The sequence below is a fragment of the Neomonachus schauinslandi genome, chromosome Y, assembly GCF_002201575.2.
Source record: "Neomonachus schauinslandi chromosome Y, ASM220157v2, whole genome shotgun sequence".
In the NCBI taxonomy this organism is placed as follows: Eukaryota; Metazoa; Chordata; class Mammalia; order Carnivora; family Phocidae; genus Neomonachus; species Neomonachus schauinslandi.
The window spans coordinates 3,868,698-3,888,415 of record NC_058420.1 but is presented as its reverse complement, the minus strand read 5'-3'; the positions used below and the strand labels follow the sequence as shown (position 1 = coordinate 3,888,415).

The 19,718-nt window shown below is 40.0% G+C and overlaps 1 protein-coding gene and 1 pseudogene across 1 annotated transcript in view; one reads left to right on the top strand and one right to left on the bottom strand.

The window, feature by feature from the left end:
- Positions 1-6,930: 6,930 nt before the first annotated feature.
- Positions 6,931-19,718, bottom strand: part of LOC110591784 (protein WWC3-like) — a gene marked incomplete at its 5' end in the record, with an annotated part of 91,250 nt that continues 78,462 nt past the window's right edge. The window contains 3 exons of the mRNA XM_044912037.1: positions 6,931-6,997; positions 7,725-7,852; positions 10,872-11,099. Of these exons, the coding sequence (XP_044767972.1) occupies positions 6,931-6,997; positions 7,725-7,852; positions 10,872-11,099 (423 nt within the window). The remainder of the gene's footprint in view (positions 6,998-7,724; positions 7,853-10,871; positions 11,100-19,718) is intronic.
- Positions 11,697-12,935, top strand: LOC110591778 (annotated as a pseudogene).

Genomic DNA, 19,718 nt, shown 5'->3' with positions numbered 1-19,718 from the left:
CACCCACACTGCCCCCCGCATTGCATGCTCTACTGACTGAGCCCACCAGGTGCGCAAATAGAGAACATTCTTGCTTTTACTGTGACATTCAGAGAAACTAACTATAACTTAAGCCACAGAGAGAACAAATTTAAAATGACACATGTAAATAAATATCTCCTAGGTTAACAAGGAAATACAAAGAGCAATTACAGAATTGTTACAAAAATGACAATTAAAACATATCAGTTGACAGTGGGAAAATGAGTAGTAATATCAATTTGGTTTTAGCAATATAAATAGAAAATGAAACATACCCAACCCAAACAACTTTTTAAAAAAGAACGTTTAAGGGAAAAAAGTACATCTAAGTAAACCAGAAGAAAACAGAAAAAAACAGTATTTCACAAACTATAAAATAGAAATAGTACAGTTAAAACCAAATGCTGATTATCTTTAAAATAAGAATATAATGCCTGGGGCGCCTGGGTGGCTCAAATGGTTAAATGTCTGCCTTCAGCTCAGGTCATGATCCCAGGGTCGTGGGATTGAGCCCCACATCAGGCTCCTGGCTCAGTGGGGAGCCTGCTTCTCCCTCTCCCTCTCTCCCTGCTCATGCTCTCTCTCTCTGTATCTCTGTGTCTCAAATGAATAAATAAAATCTTAAAAAAAAAAAAGAATACAATGCTTAATCTAATAAAGAAAAAGGAAAGGGAGAAAGGCAAATATACAAAGTTAAGTTAAAAAGGAGAAAATAATTATGAAAATGAAATTACAAAAGACATTAACCTGTACAGCTCTATACAAGTAAATTTTAAGACACAGATGAAACAGTTTTAAAACAAATGAATTACCAAAATCAATCTTAAGGTACAAGTATAAAAAGATCAATTTCCACACAAGAAATATAGTAAAAAAAATACTTTTAATTTTATAACACTTAATAAAATAGAAATTGATGGAAGGTTTCCTTAACATCATGAATCTATTTGTAGAATTCACTCCTAAAGCCAACACCTGGCTTAATGTAGAAACCCTAGCATTTTCACTAAAGTCAGAAAATGATGAAATAGCTTTGTACATATATGGTGTGTATATATATCTTTGTTTTCTAAACTTACATGTACAAATGTTAATACATATTACATATATAAATATACACATTTGTATGTATATAAAGATAGAAAATAAAACAGGAATAAATCTTCAAAGAAATATGCAAAACTCATGAGTGAATCTGTAACATATCGCAGAAAGACATGAAATTTGACTTGAACAAATAGAAAGGCATAATAAAAATATTAGATGATTCAACATCATGAACATATCAGTTCTCTTAAGTGAAGCTAAACCCCCTAATTTACGTCATAAACAAAAATTAACTCAAAATGGACAAAAGACCTAAATACAAAGGTTAAACCACAAAATTCAAAGAAGTGTTAAAATCTTCATGACCTTGTTTTCCAATGCTTTCTTAGTATGAAAACTATCTAAAGCATAAGAAACAAAAGAAAATATATACAAAGTGAACTTTGTCTAAATAAAAAAAATTTCATGCACCAAAGACCACCAGCATGAGTAAAAAGAGAACCCAAGGAATGAGAAAATATATTTCCAAATCATATTATTTGGTGTTTAATATTCAAAATATAAAAATGAAACACATGTATACAAATGGCAGCTTAATTATACATAAAAAATACTCCTAAGAACTTTAAAATTCAGCAGTATCACTATACATTTCTGGTGGCATTTACCTTAAACCCTATTTTTGTACATGTGTAATGAGGAATTAAGGAAATTAGTAATTATGTGATATTCTATCATTCAACTTTAACTCTAGAAGAGCCAAAGGTTTACAGCAGTCAAACTAATTCTTCATCAGGAGAAATGTAATATGAAAGCGTATTATTGTCATAGTTCTCCAGAGAAATAGACATCAGTATTTATTATTATTTATTATTTGGTATTGGGTCATGTGATTATGTAGGTTGAAAAGTCTCATGATCTGCAGCCCGCAAGCTAGAGGTCCAGGAGAAACAGTGGTATATGTCCCAGTTCAAAAGCTGACCAGGTTGAGACCCAGCAAAGTCAGTATTTCAAATGAAGTTGTAAGGGTGAAAGAGACCAAAGTTCCAGGTCAAGTCGTCAAGCCGGAGGAGTTCCCACATTTGCAGAAGGATCAGCCTTCTTGTTTCATTCATCCTTCAACAACTGGAAGCTCACTACATGGGGGAGGACTATCACTTAGTGCACAATACAAATGTCAATCTTATGCAGAAATACCCTGATAGACACATTCAGAATATTGTTTGCCCAAATGTCTGGGCACCCTGAGTCCCAATCAAGTTGACATACAAAATTAAGTACCACAAATCCACACTGTCAACATGACATCCATGTAACTCTCCTTAAACCATACTTAATTTCCAAATAAAGACAATAACAAGGCGTAATTCTGCCTAACTAACTACCCTATATACAATTGGAAATATACTAATGCCTTCCCCAGAAGAGGAAGTAAAGTCTTGAGTGGTTTTTAATCTTCTTGAAATACCATAACTTAAATAAATATGATGTAAAATTAATAGTACTTAAAAACTATACATCTGTTAAGATGGTAAGAGATAGAAGAAAACAACACATACTTATTTCACATCTGCAGCAAGAAAAGAGCCATCATCCAAATTGTATTACACTGTCCTCCAGAACTGTGAAAAAATAAATCTCTGTTGTTTAAGCCACCCAGTCTATGGGGCTTTGTTATAGGAGGCTGAACTGAACTGGTGTCCTAATGGCTATTATTGCAAAAAAATGGGAAAGCTAAAATTCATATGGGCTGTCAAGGGTTCCAGAAGTCCCCAAATACTGAAAATAAGAACAATGTTGGTTTCATACCTCCTGATTTCAAAATTTACTACAAAGCTACAGTTATCAAAATAGTGTTATGGCATAAAAATAAAATAAAATAAAAATAAGTATAGGTACCTATGGAATTGAATAGAGAGCCTAGAAATAAACCCATAAAACTATGTTAATTGATTTTCAACAAGGATTCCATTTAGAAGAAGTATGAATAATCTCTTCAACAAATGCAAAAACTAACTCAAAATGGATTAACAATAAAGTAAACTACTAAACTCACAAAAGAAAGGGGTAAATCCTCATGACCTTGGCCTTGCAAATGGTCTCTTAGATATCAGAGCAAAAGCATGAGCCATACACACACACACACACACAAAAGATAAATTTGACTCAATGAAAACTGAATCCTTTCTGCAATAAAGAACACAATTAAGAAAAATAACCAGTGCATAGAAGGGGAGAAAATATTTGCAATCATATACCGAGTAAGTGTCTAATATGCAGGTATATATAAAGAACTCATACAATTCAACAACAATTAAATAAGTCAGTTAAAAAACCACCAAAGGACTTTATGACATTTTGATTTATGTTAAGGAATATAATATATATATAGATGTTTGTTCAAGGTTCTTCCTGACACAGAGTTCCAATAAGAGCATCTTTTGTTGTAACATGTACCTTATATTGATGATGACTTTTTTTTTTTTAAGATTTTATTTATTTTTGCGAGAGACAGAGAGAGTGAAACAGCATGAGCAGGGGATCAGCAGAGGGAGAGAAGCAGACTCCCACTGAGCAGGGAGCCTGACGTGAGGCTCGATCCCATGACTCCAAAATCATGACTGGAGCCGAAGGCAGATGCCTAACAGACTGAGCCACCGGGAGCCTTGTTGCTAACTTCTGAAATACTTCAAGAAAAAACTGTGAAACCAGTATCTTTTGTTATTCAAAAGTTTGTTATGAAAGTTCTTTAAGTTTCTGTTAATGATGGCAACCTTGGAAAGCCTTAGATAACCACAGGATGGGAAGTGAAATATTTACAGATGAAATATTATGTAGGGACTGCTTCAAATATGAGAAGTGGATGGAAGTGCAGGTGAAAGAAGATCGGCTATGATTGATTCCTATTGACATTGGATGAAAGGACCATGGGGGCTGATTTTGGTATTGTATTTTTAGACATTAATCTCCATAACTTAAAAAAAATAAAAAAACACATTTCCACTCTGTTCTTAGAAAAACTAGTTTAATTTTAAGAATTTCAAACAATACAAATGACACAGAGAAAATGGTGACAAAAATAAAGAGAGAAATACTGATTATAACTTATTCCCACAATAGAGGGATATTCATTTAAGCAGTTATCAACAAAAGTTTCACAATGCAGTGATCAGATGAAGTAAAAAAATTGTCTTCTACTTTAAGTATTATTTTTGGAGAAGCTTGTGGTAGATTTCTGATAGTTTCTTGAAAAGGGATATAAACATTAGCAATTCCACCTCTGACCACTTTGACTAGAATTGCTAATAAGGCACTTTTACTCATTAGAAAGCACAGCATATGAGCACATTACAAGTCATATCATGACACTTCCATGAGGGCAGCAATTTGTCTGTTGCAGTGTTTAGAATAGTGCCTTGTATGTAGAACGTACTCAGTAAATACTTGTTTTATTAACAATATGAATACAGGAAAAAATATATGAGTGACTGACTTCTAAATCATAACTGAAGATATAATATTTTATGCTACTTTATGATGGGGTCATAAAACTTAAGGGCATATAAAAAATAAACATAAAGCAATAGGACTTTACTTTTCTGATAGTGTAAGATATACTCTTGGTAGCTGTAATTGGTCAAAAGCTGCAAGATGAAGTGCTCCTACCTGTCTACAAAAGTTTGTTAACAATGACCACCTCTCTTTTCCAGCATGGATAATGAACACTGAAGGAGGCAGCCCTCCATGGGCAACCTAAAACTTATCTTCGCTTTCCTTGATTTTACTTACTTACTATGATGCCACTGGGCTACAAAAGCAATCATATGTAGGTTATGGCAGGGTAAAATAAAACAGGGGTGGTAAACCCAAGAGGCCAGTAAACTGCCACCGACGTGGGCCTTTATTTATGTTTGGTAAAGGTGGGGTTAAAAAAAAGAACAACAGCAACACTTCCAAATAAAAATCTGTGGGATGGTGGGATGGATAGGGAGGGATTTTTGTAAGCAGTGAAATTTATTCAAGAATAGTTGTTTGAGGATTTTTATATTGGCACAGCTGCTAAAAAAAAAAAAAAAAAAAAGAGCAGATAAGCAATGCATGCCAGGAAGTCTCCCTGCATTAACAGCCATGCACCTAAGACATAATTTTGCATCTGCATGCTCTAGCATCCATTTTGCATCTGCATGCTCTAGCATCCAAAGGCAGAGTTCTTTGTTAGATTTTAAAGTTTCAGCAGTTGCAAGGAGTTAAAGAGGGCCTTACTATCTTCAGCTAATTAACCATGCTGTCTGCTTAGCTGGTTGTGGTAAGAAATGCTTTGTGAGTCTCTAACATTATGTACATACACTAAGAAACTGACTGAGAAGAGGGGATGGGAAAGGAGACCAGAGGTACAAAGAGATAGCAACAGATGACAACTGTTAAAAGCCTGAAGTTTCAGTCATAGAATTACTGAGAAACTACATTATTATAATAATTATCAATGAAATGCTTTCACAAAATTTATTTTTAATGCAATTGAAAAGAAAGGCAGCTTATACAAACAGAGAGATTCCAGACCAATGAAAAGAGAGGCTCAGTGATTAAAAGAGGTATTTTCAAGGGAAAAGAGGGGGAAGAAAGGTGTACAGGATGAGTTGTATTTTCTTTTACATTTTGTGTGACTCAACCTTGTTTATTAATGCACAGCCTCACAAAGGAGAGTGCATTTTATATAAAATTGGTTTATATTAGGCAAAATATTTGTATCATTTAGCATTTTAAAAGAATATTGGTATATTTGTATTACATTTTATTACATAGAATTTCTTTTCCCCTCAAGAACTACTTCTAAGATTTCTTAGGAAATACTGGGTAGACTCCAGTATGGGGGGGTCGGAGTTTGATTTAAATCAAACACTCTCCTGTCAGTGACTCGCTGGGTAACTGCCGTTACCCGTGCATGCCTGCTTCCTTCCACAAACAAGCGCCTTCAAAGGCCATCACGTCTACGTTATAAGCGCTACGCCCGTCCGTGGACTCAAGGATTGTCTGGAAACACGCGCTCCTAGTTCTCGTCACTTTCCTTCATGACAGAGTCATAGTGCAGGAGCTCCACGCGGCCCCGCTGGTCATGATCGGATGGGGCGGACCCAAAGCGGGGGCTGCCTGTGGTCTGGTGAGGGCAGGCAGTGTGGCCAGCCACGCCGGACAGGCGGCTGAGGCCCGGGGGCCCCCCTCAGACTCCCAGGGAGCACACAAAGACGCACAAGACAACAGGAGAGGCTGTCGGTGCGCAGTCCGCGCGGGAGACAGCTCGGCAACGCACGCGCGGCCAGGATCGGAAGCGAACGCGGAGTGCGGCATGTACAAGATACACGGTAAATACACATATTGGAAACTGATACGAGTGACGAATTCAGCAGAGTGTTTGCGTTTTGGGTGTCAGAAACAAAACCGGCCCCAAAGTCCCATTCTACAGCATGACAAAGACTGAAGCACAAAAATTTAGTCTTAAAATACATCTTAAAGTCAGTATTTTCCTTCAAGGAAAAAAAAGTACTATAAATAAATTACAATACAGTGAATTTGCCTGAACTCACTTTGTTTCTGTTTTCCAGACTTTAAGTCTAATAAAACAGTGTAAAAACTGTACACTCTTAACATGATAGTTGATCTTTTACAAAATAACATGTTTTGACATGTTAATTTCACAACAAGGACAAGTTAAACCCTGCTCCTGTCAGTTATAAAATACATATTTATAGACTTTTTAAAACTAAATGTTAATAGCTTTGCAAAAACATTTTAAAGACAAATTTAGGTAATCTAAGAACTTCATGAAAATGAAACATAAATACTTCATGTGTACAACACACTACATCATACATCATCAACTGGCAGAGGAGGTATGCTAATTCTTGGTCTTGTAAAAAATGCTATCTTCTCCCTGAGTTTGGAAAGAATTATAAGTTACAAATCATATGCAGACATTGAAAGCTGTCATGAGGCTCTCATATTAATAATCACTCTTCTTCCTTATAGAACATGCAGAATTTGATTTATCATAATACAAATGTTTGCATACAAATTTTCAAAATTGTAGTAGAAGTTATGATACTCAATCAGAGTAGGATTTATCCCTACTGCCTAGAACATGCCTACTATCCAGTCAGTTCTCAGTAAATGTTTGTTTTATCAATAAATGAATACGTTTCAAAATATGAGTTCTAAATTACCTGAAGGAACACTGTTACAATATTTTGTTCAATCAAAAGTTAATTAAAAAGGCAAAGGTGACACATATATGTACATGTGTAAATCATGTTACATATAATAGCAAACATTTGGAAAGAAGTAGCATGTTATAAAAGTACATAAGCAAATTATATTTACTATATAAAACTACAGTCATGAAAAAGACACTGTAGCAACTCTGGTATTTTCATTCTTAAAAGCTAAGTGCAAAATTAAACGTAAGTGGTAACAACTGGTATTTAAAAAAAAGTTTATAGAAAAAGATCAGAAGAAAACATCAAATGCTAACAGGAATGAGGATTCCTGTTCTGTTCTCAACTTTCCTTTTTTTTTTTTTAATATTTACTTTACTTTTTTATATTGACAAAGGTATGACAGTAAAAGGGAAGCAAGGAAGTGGAGCCTGTGACCTTCCCTACCTGAAGGTCTGCACTTGGATGGGCTCTTTGTGGTTCTGCCCACACAGCTGGCAGACCCCGTTGGAGGCCTTCTTCAGCATCTTCTCAACTGCCTGTTCTTGATGGAAGTCAAGTTTTGTCTGTCTTGTCTGGAATGGCAACACTGGATGAATGAAGCATTTTTACTTCTAGTTTTAAGGAAGAATGAATAAAGCTACTCCTAGCTTTGGGGTCCCACAGGGGAGAAAGACCTGCCCCATCCACACACAGCCGTGCAACAGGGAATCTTCATAAGGAGCTACCAGGGTGTCTGGGATCATGCCTTGCAGACACCACAACATTCTACCACAAAACGGAGAGTGGCAATGCCAGCACTAGGGCTTGGGGAGCCTTCCTTCCAGCAGTCCCTCACCTGAGGAAGCTGCAAAACAGTTGGGTCAGCATTATTGAAAGAAAGGATAAGAGTAATATAATCCTCTCCATAGGTACAGAAAAAGCATTTGACCAAATACAGCATCCTTCCTTGATAAAAGTGCTCAACAACATAGGGGTAGGGGGCACACACCTCAACATCATTAAGGCCACATATGAAAGACCCACAGCTAATATCCTCCTTGATGGGGCACCAACTGAGAGCTTTTCCCCTAAGGAAAAGGACAGGACCACGGTGGGGATGTCCATTCTCACCGCTCTTGTTCAGCCTAGTCCCCAAAGCCGTAGCTTCTGCAATCAGAACACCAAAAGGCATCCAAGTTGGCAAAGAAGAACTCACACAATCACTCTCTGCAGATATCATGAGAGTCTATATAGACTACCCGAAAGACTCCACAAAAATAACAAGAATTTTTTAAAAACCTGCCAGAACTGCTGTGGGAATTCCCTTCTGTCCAGGATAATAAAGCAATGCACAGAAGTCTGTTGCATTTCTGCACACCCACAATGAAGCAGCTCCTAGAGATGTCAAGGAATCGATCCCATTCCCAATTGCAACCCAAACCATAAGACACTAGGAGGAAGCCTCAGTGAAGAGGTCAAAGACGTGTGCTCTGAAAACTATGGACACTTATGAGAGAAACTGAGGAAGACACAAAGAATTGGAAGCCCTTTCCATGCTCATGGATTGGAAGACCAAATCCCATTACCATGGTGAAGTCACGACCCGTAGCCATGTCCACACGTAAGGCAATCCCTACGAAAACCACACCAGCATTTTTCACAGAGCTGTACCAAATGCTTCTCAAAGAGGAGAGCCCCCAGCAGAGCCCCCCGAGGAGCCAAGGGAATGTGGAAAAAGAACAGCAAAGCCGGAGGCATCCCAATTCCGGACTTCAGGCTGTATGACCAAGCTGTCCTCACCAGGATGGTCATGACACAAAGGCACACACATAAAGCTAAGGGAACAGACTAGAGAACCCAGAAAGAAATGGACCCTTCACTTGATGGTCAAGTCATCTTGGACAGAGCAGGAGAGAATATCCAAGGGAAAAAGACAATCTCCTCCACAGATGGTGGTGGGAATGCTGGACCGACAGCATGCAAAAGAAAGACACGGACCCCTCGCTTCCCCCACACACAGAAAATCAACTCAAAATGGATGAAAGACCTACCTGGTAGACGGGAACCCAGCAACACCCTAGAGGAGAAGGCAGGCAGCACCCGCTTTGAGCTGGGCCGCAGCAACTTCTTACTCCACACATCTCCAGAGGCAAGGGAAACAAAGGCACAGTTGAATGATTGGAACATCATTGGGTTTAATGCCTTGGGCACAGCCAAGGAAACAATCAACCAGGCTAAAAGGCAACCTCCGGAACGGGAGAAGAGATGCCCAAATGACACGCCCAAAGGCCCTTCTCCCACTCGACCCCTCAAACACCAAAGCTCCAGCCAAGACAGGGGCAGAAGACATGAACAGACATTGCTCCAAAGAAGACACATCTGAGTGGCTAACGAACACATGAAGAAATGCTCCCCCTCCCTCATCATTGCAGAAATAGAAATCCACACTACTGTGAGATGCCACCTCACACTGCTCAGAGTGGATCAGATGAACAACTCAGGAGACAACAGATGTGGGCCAGGATGTGGAGAAAGGGGAGCCCTCTTGCACTCTTGGTGGGAATGCAAAGTGGTGTGGTCACACGGGTAAACAGTAGGGAGGTGCATCAGGAAATTGAAAATAGAGCTACCCTACAACCCAGCAATTGCACTACTGTGTATTTACCCCAAAGATACAAAGGTAGTGATCCGAAGGGGCACCTGCACCCCAATGTTCATAGCAGTAATGTCCACAATAGCCAAACTGTGGAAGGGGCTGAGATGTCCATTGACAGATGAATGGATAAAGAAGATGATGTCCATATATACAGTGGAATATTACTCAGCCATCAGAAAGAATGAAATCTTGCCATTTGCAATGATGTGGATGGAAGTAGACAGTATTATGCTGAGGAAAATAAGTCAATCAGAGAAAGACAATTATCCTATGATTTCACTCATATGTGGAATATAAGAACACAACAGATGAACATGGGTAGGGAAGGAAAAATAAAATAAGGTGAAATCAGAGAGGGAGACAACAAATAAGAGACTGTTAACTCTAGGAAACAAACTGAGGGTTGCTATAGGGGAGGTGGGTGAGGGAAAGGGGTAACTGGGTGATGGAATGAGCACTGGGTATTATATGCAACTGATGAATCACTGACCTCTACCTCTGAAACTAATAATATACTATATGTTAACTAAATGATTTTATTTATTTATTTATTTATTTATTTTAAAGATTTTATTTTTATTTCACAGAGACAGTGAGAGAGGGAATACAAGCAGGGGGAGTGGGAGAGGGAGAAGCAGGCTCCCCGCCAAGCAGGGAGCCGGATGCAGGGCTCGATCCCAGGATCCTGGGATCACGACCTGAGCGGAAGGCAGATGCTTAACGACTGAGCCACCCAGGTGCCCCAACTAAATGATTTTAAATTTAAAAAAAAAAAAAAGACGTGTGTTGGTACAAATGGAAACACCAGCTGCCTGGCCCACAGAGGGAGAAACCCAGCTCCTTCAGACGAGCACTCGGAGTGTTTACAGCACAGCTCCATCATCATGACCAGGCGGGCCCAGGACGCCAGAGGGACTCCGTGGCAGGTCTCTCCAGGCAGGGCCCCGGCCTCTCACCTGCCTCTCTGCTTCCTTCAGCAGGCTCCGGAATCGCTCGTCCCGCAGCACCCAGTGGGGGAGGTCCGTCTGGCCCCCGAGCTGCGCGTCTTCTAACCGCTGCCTCAGTTCACGCAGGGTGCAGATCTCCTCGTTCAGCTGCCTCTGCCGCGTTCGGGAGGCCTGGAGATCCAGCTCCAGGTCCAGGGAGGTGCGGGCCATGAGCTCGGCCAGGGAGGACCTGCAGGGCTGCGGGAGACCGCAGCTGTGAGCACACACGCTGGGCCGGCACCGGGGCGCCGCGCGACCAGCGAGCTCGGCCGTCTGCGAGGTCCTTCCACAATGAATGGGGACGGGTGAAGCGCAGCTACTGGACAGGTGTTTCCCTATGCATGACCAGTGTCAAACAAACGGAGGATTTGGGCTAGATTATTTTAAGTCTCTAGTTCAATATCAAATTAGTAATGGAAATGATGTGCTTTAATGATGACCTATGCATTTGCAGAGACAGATCTGTATCTGAGACTGGCAGAATTAAAAATGGGGATGATGTTAAGTGTTACTGACTATACATTAAATGTCTAAAAATTTCCATTGTGTTTGATTCTAAAATTTCATTTTGCACTAATATCTAGAAAGATAGTTTGTATGCAAAGGTGATTCACCTATTTTACAATATGAAAAAAAACCCATTATATCTAACAGGTAATTAACAGGCAATAAAGTCAGCATAAAATGTGACCATTGTAAAAAGTTGAAAAGTATGTATGAGTATGGGGGTTCCCACCGTGGTTTCCAAGGGATAGTAAGAAGTTCGTGCACTGCCAAGCTTGGCTTACAGTGGGCATGAATTTGCAGCCACACAATCCCAGTGCTACAACCAACACAATTCCAGCAGCTATCTACATGATGTGCTCCTTCTGCCCATTTCAAGCAAGAGGAGAGTTAGAGCTGGAAGAGTTTCAATATCTAAACACAAAATATGGCAAAAGCATCATCCCAGTAATTTTCCATAACATCCGGCCACAGCACTCAGAGCACCAGTAGCTGGAGGACCCGTGGGGGAGACACTCTAGGAACTAAATCCTGGACATGGATATTTCACTCTCTCTTGGACCCCAGGGCTAGCTAAATGTGTTTAGTACAATTGGAAGAGAGCCCCTGAATTCATTCAGGTGCACTGTATCAGCACAGAGTTAACCCTGAGGAAGCTGGTAATGCCTTTCCAGTACAGACTGACACATTTCAGCAGAATAATTAGGAGTATACAGAACGCTTGCACTTGGCCAGCTGCCAGATCAAGGTATTCTAGCCAAAAGGAGCTGACTGGAAACAGAAGAGTGACCCATAAAATATGGAGAAAAGTACCCAAGAGAAGAAGTACCAGCCAACCTATCAGGCTACCATTCTCTCAGACTGCCCCCTGTGGCCTGACATAGCCTACCAGATGAAGAGTGCCCAGTCTCCAAACCACACTGGCTCTCCAAACAGCTTCAGCCTTGGTGAAGTGAACAGCTCTACAACCCACAAGTGGAGACACTGCCACTGGGCAAGGATCACCAGCTTCTGTCAGCCTTAATCCAGTACACCCAGCAGTGCCACCGCAATAATTTCTCCAGTTCTGCTAGCCCTCCACCACCTTCTTGAGTACTAACTTGCTAAAGCTGTCCTGAGATGATTTGCTCCAGATCTGTGACCCTGTACATGGCATCTGGCTCTTCAGTCCCATCAAAGCCCAGAATGTGATGCCAAAGGTGACTTTACATCTGTCAGGAACTAGAGAAGAACCGAGCTCCCCCACAGAAGTCGGGTTGGTGGCTGGGCGGCAGTCTGTGTGCGTATAATGTCATCTTCTTGAAAGAGCTGACCATTTCGGAGTTGTTTGAGAAGACTGCCAACCTGTATAGCAACTCCCCCACAGCACTACTACTCCCACCTACTCTACTGGCAGGAACCCACAAGCATCCAAAAGGTTGTTAGCAACAGGATGGTGCAGAATTTCCAAGATCAGTACTATCTCCTCCTCAGTACCTTAAAAGCCAAGAACAATGATGGCTACCACTCATCCTAAAATGTGGCCTTTGAGAAGTAGAGCATGTAAAGTAGAGCCTACAACTCTGAGCCCCATGGGTTCCCTTGGATATAGAAATTGCACCACTGTAACCAGGGACCTCACCTGGCAAGCTGTAGCTAGGAGGGATTTTCCTTTGTCTATGAAAACCACAGACGAATAATCAGCAGAAACTGAATGCAGTCAGTATCTGGCATGCAGAAAAGCAATGGCACCTCTCTCACTTCCTATTGGACTCCAGCTTTTGAATGGTTCCTTGTTCTTTTTCCACTCCTGCCATCCTAAAGAGGCAAACAGCAGGGGCATCTTCTCTGAAAGACGTCACTTCCTTATTGGAGGCTAGTACACTGGGTATTTTCAGGCCACTGTACTGATTCCTTCTGTCTATTCCCCTACTCCAGGGAAAGCTCTGCCTCACCACCAACCTTCACTTTCTCTGGTAACTGGCTTTGTGACCAGGACTGCTGACTCACATAGACGGTTCACCACCATTCTGTCTTCATGATGGCTTCCCTTCTCAGTGAGCCTTGTGAGCATCCATCTCTTGGTTCATACATGGATTGATGGGAATGGGATTTATTCTATGCCTTCTTTCACAATGAGTGTTTCTAAGGACTTCCTGCTGCAAAACCCAGAGATGGGCTCATGTGTGTGCACTGGTAATGCAGACACCATAATGCATGTGTAGAACCCACCAACAGACCTAGGTCTACACCTTGTGAAGGGAGGAGGAGAAGTAGAGGCTATAACAACTATTTTCAGGTGCATTCTCACAAGTATAAAAGGGTTAAGAAAAAAATAATTTTTTGGACCCTGTTTATATAATTTTATTTCCTAAGCAATCATGGGTAAAGAGGCCTAGGAAATAAGCATCCCACTGTGTGATCAAATGACCTTGACAATCATATCAGGCCCTTTTGGATGGACTGAACCAACTTGCATTTAGAGAAGAACTTGGTTAACCACTGGCAAATTTGCTAAATTTCCTAAGGACTTCCTATTTTCTGTGAGGGACCCCACTTTAAATGTTTATCTTTTTTTTTCTTTTGAAAAGGGTTTATTTTGAGGATTTTGCCTACATTGGAATGGTTGGATTGCCTTTATTAGTGGCCTAACTATGGGGAAATTTGAATTTTAGGAATGGGTAAACTCAGGAATTAGTCTTTGTCTTGCCTCTGTTTCCCAGGACCTATACTGGTCCAGGGCTTTGACTCTCTGCTAACTTAGGTTTATCTTCCAAAGCACTGCAAAGCCCTGTGACCAACAGAGCAGAATGTTACAACTTCTAAAGTAGAGCATTTGGGAAATATAGTGCTAGGGTCAAAGATGATCACAACTGCGATAAACCTTGTTTTACAGATGGGGGAACTGAAGCCTTGGGGGTGGGGCAAAGCTGCCTCCCTGATATCACATAGAGATAGAGTGATATAAATTTATCATATAAATCAAGACACTTCAAAGGGTGAAAGGAGCTCTAGTGATAATTACAATGATACAACAGGTATAGTGCTCCTACAAGTAAAACAGGCTCCTGATTCCTGTTTTGTTTTGGGGGCATGGGGGAAACAGGTAATGCCTTTATTGAGATATAATTCACCTACCATACATTGTACCCATTTACAGTATACAATTCTGTGGTTTTTGTAAACTCAACAGAATCAACACATTCAATTTTAGAACATTTTCTTTACCCTCAAACGAAACCCTGTTCCCTTTAGTGGTAACCCTTCCACTCCCCGCACCACCACCCCCAATTCCTCTAGTCCTAGGCAACCATGAATCTACTTTCCATATAGCTTTCCCTATTCTGGACATTTCACGTGTATAGAATCGCAGTGACATTTTGTTACTGGCTTTTTTTTACTAGCATAATGTTTTCTAGGGTCATCCATGCTGAATGTATTAGTACTTCAATCCATTTTTATGGGTAAATATTATTTCACTCTGTGGATATATGTAGCATATTTTGTTTATCCATTCATCAGCTTATTAATATAGAAGTTCTACTTTTTTGGCTGTTATGAATAATGCTGCTATAAACCTATATTTGTAAAAGTTTTTGCATACACGTTTTCATTTCTTTCGACTATAAATCTACGAGTAGAACTGCTGGGTCATATACTAACTCTTTTACTTTTTGAGAACCTGCCAGACTGTTTTCCAAAAGAGCTGTACCATTTAACAGTCCCACCAGCAGTATATAAGGGTTCCAGTTTCTTCTCACCAACATCCTCACCTCACATCCTCACCAACACTTGCTATTATCTGTCTTTTGGATTACAGCATTCTAGTAGCTGTGGGGTAATATCTCATTGTAGTTTTGATTTGTATTTACCTGATTATCAGTGATGTGGAGCATCTTTTCATGTGTCTGCTGGCTATCTGGATGTCTTCTTTGGAAAAATATTCAGATCCTTTGCCTACTTCTTTTTTTTTTTTTTTAAAGATTTTATTTGGGGTGCCTGGGTGGCTCAGTCAGTTAAGCGGCTGCCTTCAGCTCAGGTCATGATCCCAGGGTCCTGGGATCAAGTCCTGTATCGGGCTCCCCGCTCTGCAGGGAGCCTGCTTCTCCCTCTCCCTCTGCCTACTTGTGTTCTCTCTCTATCTCTCTGTCAAATAAATAAATAAAATCTTTAAAAAAAAAAGATTTTATTTGAGAGAGAGCAGAGTGAGAGAGAGCACAAAGTCAGGAGCAGTAGAGAGAGAGGGAGAAGCAGACTAACCACTGAGCAGGGAGCCCCACATGGGACTCGATCCCAGGACCCTGATATCATGACCTGAGCTGAAGGAAGATGCTTAACTGACTGAGCCACCCAGGAGCCCCAATTCTTTGCCCATTTCTAATTGACTTATTTCTTTTTTTAATCCGGAGTCACCTGAGTTCTTTGTATATTCTGGATGCAAGCCCTTTATCACAGATATGATCTATAAAAAATTTCTCCCCATTCTGTGGATTGTCTTCACTTTCACTTCACTGCAGATGTTCTCTGCAGCACAAAAGTTTTTAATTTTGATGATGTGCAAGACACCTGTTTTTTCTTTTTTGCTGGTGCTCTGTGTGTCATATCTGAAAAAACATTGTGTAATCCAAGGTCAAGAAGATTTATGCCTATACTTCCTTCTAAAATTTTTACAGTTTTAGCTCTCAATGGCATTTGATTCATTTCAAGTTAATTTTTGTATATGATAGGAGGGAGAAGTCCAACATCAATTATCTTTCACATGTGGACACTCAGTTGTTCCAGCACCAATTGTTGCCCCTTGCTAAAGACCCCAGATTGTCACTAGATCTCTACTTCTGGGACGTGATCTGTCATTGGGAAACTCACCCATTTTTCTCTTTTTTTTTCAATCATTTTTTTGGGGGAGAGTGAACATTATTTACATTCTTTTTAATCACCCAAGTATTCCATCCCCAACCCCCTCCCTTCTGTAACCCTCAGTTTGTTTCCCAGAGTCCAGAGTCTCTCATAGTTTATCTCCCTCTGATTTCTTCCCCTTCAGTTTTCCCTCCATTCCCTTATGATCCTCTGTGCTATTCCTTATGTTCCACATATGAGTGAAACCATAGATAACTGTCTTTCTCTGCTTGACTTATTACACTTTGTATAATCCCCTCAAGTTCCATCCATGTTGATGCAAATGGTGGGTATTCATCCTTTCTGATGACTGAGTAATATTCCATTATACATATGAACCACATCTCCTTTATCCATTCATCTGTTGATGGACATCTCTGCTCTTTCCACAGTTTGGCTACTGTGGACATTGCTGCTATGAACTTTGGGGTGCATGTGCCCCTTCTTTTCACTACATCTGTATCTTTGGGGTAAACATCTACTAGTGCAACTGCTGGGTCATAAGGTAGCACTATTTTTAATGTCTTGAGGAACCTCCATACTGTTTTCCGGAGTGGCTGTACCAGCTTGCATTCCCACCAAGAGTGCAAAAGGGTTCCCCTTTCTCCACATCCTTGCCAACACTTGCTGTTTCCTGCCTTGTTAATATTTGCCATTCTAACAGGTGTAAGGTGGTATCTCATTGTGGTTTTGATTTGAATTTCCCTGATGGCTAGTGATGTTGAACATTTTTTCTTGTGTCTGTTAGCCACTTGTATGTCTTCTTTGGAGAAGTGTCTGTTCATGTTTTCTGCCCATTTCTTGATTGGATTACTTGTTTTTTGGATGTTGAGTTTGAGAAGTTTTTTATAGATTTTGGATACCAACCCTTTATTTGTAGTGTCATTTGCAAATATCTTATCCCATCTTCGCCTCTTAGTTTTGTTGACTGTGTACTTTGTTGTGCAAAAGAATTTTACCTTGTTGAAGTCCCAAAAGTTCATCTTTGCTTTTGTTTCCCTTGCCTTTAGAGACATGTCTTGAAAGATGTTGCTGTGGCCTATGTCAAAGAGGTTACTGCCTATATTCTCCTCTAGGATGATGGATTCCTGTCTCACATTGAGGTCTTTCATCCATTTTGAGTTTATCTTTGTGTATGGTGTTAGAGAATGGTCGAGTTTCATTCTTCTGTATATAGCTGTCCAATTTTCCCAGCACCATTTGTTGAAGAGACTGTCTTTACTCCATTGATAGTCTTTCCTGATTTGTCAAACTAGTTGACCATAGAGTTAAGGGTCCATATCTGGGCTCTCTATTCTGTTCCATTATCTATGTGTCTGTTTTGTGCCAATACCATGCTGTCTTGGTGATCACAGCTTTGTAATATAACTTGAAGTCAGGCATTGTGATGCACCCAGCTTTGTTTTTCTTTTTCAACATTCCCTTGGCCATTCAGGCTCTTTTCTGGTTCCATACAAATTTTAGGTTTGTTCCACTCTGTGAAAAATGTCTATGGTATTTTGATAGGGATTACTCTGAATGTGTAGATTGCTCTCGGCAGCATGGACATTTTCACAATGTTTAGTCTTCTAATCCATGAGCATGGAATGTTTTTCTATCTTTTCGTGTCTTCCTCAGTTTCTTTCATTAAGTGTTCTGTAGTAGTATAGATCCTTTACCTCTTTGGTTAGTTTATTCCTAGGTATCCTTTGGTTTTGGTGCTATTGTAAATGGAATTGATTCCTTAATTTCTCTTTTTTCAGTCACATTGTTAGGGTGTAGAAATGCAACTAATTTCTGTGCAATGATTTTGTATCCTGACACAATGCTAAATGTGTAAATTGCTGAATGAGTAATAGCAATTTTGTGGTGGAGTTTTTTGGGTTTTCCACATAAAGTATCATATCATCTGTAACAAGTGAGAGTTTGACTTCTTTGCCAATTTGAATGCCTGTTATTTCTTTTGTTGTCTGACTGCTGATGCTAGGACTTCTAGTATTATGTTGAACAACAGTGGTGAGAGTGGGCATCCTCTCATGTTCCTGACCTTTAGGGAAAAGGTCTCAGTTTTTCCCAAATGAGAAAGATGTTCACTGTAGGCTTTTCATAGATGGCTTTTATGATATTGAAGAATGTTCCCTCTATCTCTACACTGTGAAGAGTTTTAATCAAGAAAGAATGCTGTATCTTGTCAAATGCTTTTTCTGCATCAATTGAGAGATCATACAGTTCTTGTCTCTTCTTTTGTGAATGTGATCTAGCATGTTGATTGATTTGCAAATGTTCAACCACCCTTCCGCCCCAGGAATAAATCCCACCTGGTCATGGTGAATAATCCTTTTAATGTACTGGTGTATCATACTGGCTAGGATCTTGGCATTGATGTTCATCAGGGATCTTGATCTGTAATTCTCCTTTTTTGATGGGGTCTTTGCCTGGTTTTGGGATCAGGCTAATACTGGCCTCAGAGAAGGAGTCTGGAAGTTTTCCTTCTATTTCTATTTTTTGAAACAGCTTCAGTAGAATAGGTATGATTTCTTCTTTAAATGTTTGGTAGAATTCCCCTGGGGAGCCATCAGACCCTGGACTCCTGTTTTTTGGGAGGTGTTTGATTACTGTTTCAATTACCTTGCTAGTTATTGTCTGTTCAGATTGTCTTATTTCTTCCTGTTTCAGTCTTGGTATCTATAAGTGTCCAGGAATGCATCCACTTCTTCCAGATTGCCTACTTTTTTGGCATACAGCTGCTGGTAATAAGTTCTAATAACTGTCTCTATTTCCTTGGTATTGGTCTGGTTTCTCCCTTTTTATTATTTTATTAATTTAGGTCCTTTCTCTTTTCTTTTCAATAAGTCTGGCCAGAAGTTTATTGATCTTGCTAATTCTTTCAAAGAACTAGCTTCTAGTTTTGTTGATCTGTTCTACTGTTCTTCTAGTTTCTACTTCATTGATTTCTGCTCTAATCTTTATTATTTCTCTTCTGCTTAGGTTAAGCTTTATCTGCTGTTCCTTCTCCAGCTCCTTTAGGTTTACACCTAAACCTAAAGATGTAGCTTGTGCATTTGGGATTTTTCTAATTTTTTTTTAAAGATTTTATTTTTTATTTATTTATTTGAGAGAGAGAGAATGAGTGAGAGCACATGAGAGGGGGGAGGGTCAGAGGGAGAAGCAGACTCCCTGCCTAGCAGGGAGCCCGATGCGGGACTCTATCCCGGGACTCCAGGATCATGACCTGAGCCGAAGGCAGTCGCTTAACCAACTGAGCCACCCAGGCGCCCGGATTTTTCTAATTTTTTGAGAGAGGCTTCGATGTCTATATACTTTCCTCTAAGGACCACCTTTGCGGTAACCCATAGGTTCTGAACAATGTGTTTTTATTTTCATTGGTTTGCATGAATTGTTTAAGTTCCTCTTTAATTTCCTGACTGACCCATTCATTCATTCTTTTTTTTTTTTTTT